General features: G+C 49.2%; 1 protein-coding gene across 1 annotated transcript in view; it reads left to right on the top strand.

Annotated features, from left to right (window-relative positions):
• Positions 1-1,184, top strand: part of PSMA3 (proteasome (prosome, macropain) subunit, alpha type, 3) — an 11,817-nt gene that overhangs the window by 393 nt on the left and 10,240 nt on the right. The window contains exon 2 of the mRNA XM_009996464.1: positions 339-421. Coding sequence (XP_009994766.1) covers positions 339-421 — 83 coding nt within the window. The remainder of the gene's footprint in view (positions 1-338; positions 422-1,184) is intronic.

Genomic DNA, 1,184 nt, shown 5'->3' with positions numbered 1-1,184 from the left:
GATGCATGGCGCTCCGGCGGCCCCGGGGTGCTGGGCCGGCGAGGAGCGGGCCTGGCTGTGAGCACAAATAAAAGGAGACGGAAATTCCTGCAGGTTTTAAGTGTTTGCGTCGTCCGCGGGGATTTCAGAGCTGTGGGTTTGCAGTGCGGGTACATCCAGCACTGATGCCGCGACTCCTTGTAGCTGTGTGTGTGTGTTTGGTCTGTGCACTCATCTTGGGTTCAGGAGCTTCTGGGACCTCACTGCCAGGCTTGCATTTTGAAAGAAACCAACTTATTCTGGCAATACTGGGATACAGTTGGGGTTTTATTTCCTGATTAGTGTGTTTTCTTCTCCAGTACGACCTGTCAGCTTCCACGTTCTCCCCCGATGGCAGAGTATTCCAAGTTGAATATGCTATGAAAGCTGTGGAGAATAGTAGGTAAGATACAAAGATCTGCATCTCTCTCTGTGGATGGGCCTTTTTTAAAGCAGTGTCATTGGGCTGGGCAATCCTGTTGGCACTGCAGACAAAATTCTGTGGTTAAGATGAGTTCTGAGCAACTGTATCCCTAGGTTCATTTTAGGAGGCTTGAAATGAAGTGTAAAAGTAGTATCATCACTTTAGTTTGCTACAAATGGCTTTTCAGGCTTGGTAGGAATCACTTTTTCTTGCTGGAAGCAGATGTGTTGTGGAGAAAGGCAGTAAATCTACTCATGTATGTTAAAGGCAATGAAAATGTGATGCTTTGGGGTAAATTCTGATTGCAGGTCTCATTAATATGTGTAAGGAGCTTAGCTGTTGTGTGGTAGCAGAACCTAAATGCCCATTTTATGGGTGTGGCTTTAGGCACTGAAAGAGCCAACGTGATCAGGGCCTCCTACATTTATAATAATGTCACATGCAGTCCTCAGGGAACTGGGGACACCTGAGTTCTGCTAAAGCTACAGCCTGTTCTCTGTGAGTGTCTGTCTTCCCTTGGGTATATGTGCAAAGGCAGGCCGTGAAGTCAGATCCCAGCTCTGCTCTGGTGACAGCAAGATGGTGTATTAGCAAGGCATGGGCTGGATCACCCCAGTGTCTGATTGTAGCCACAGGCTAGTTCCAGCCCCTCTGCTGTGGGCAGGGACACCTCCCACCAGCCCAGGTTACTCCAAGCCCCATCCAACCTGCCCTTCAACACTGCCAGGGATGGGGCAGACAC

Source organism: Chaetura pelagica, unplaced genomic scaffold (assembly GCF_000747805.2).
Source record: "Chaetura pelagica isolate M959 unplaced genomic scaffold, ChaPel_1.0 scaffold274, whole genome shotgun sequence".
NCBI lineage: Eukaryota > Metazoa > Chordata > Aves > Apodiformes > Apodidae > Chaetura > Chaetura pelagica.
Note: the sequence above shows the minus strand (reverse complement) of the source record. Positions and strands in the feature narration are given on the sequence as shown.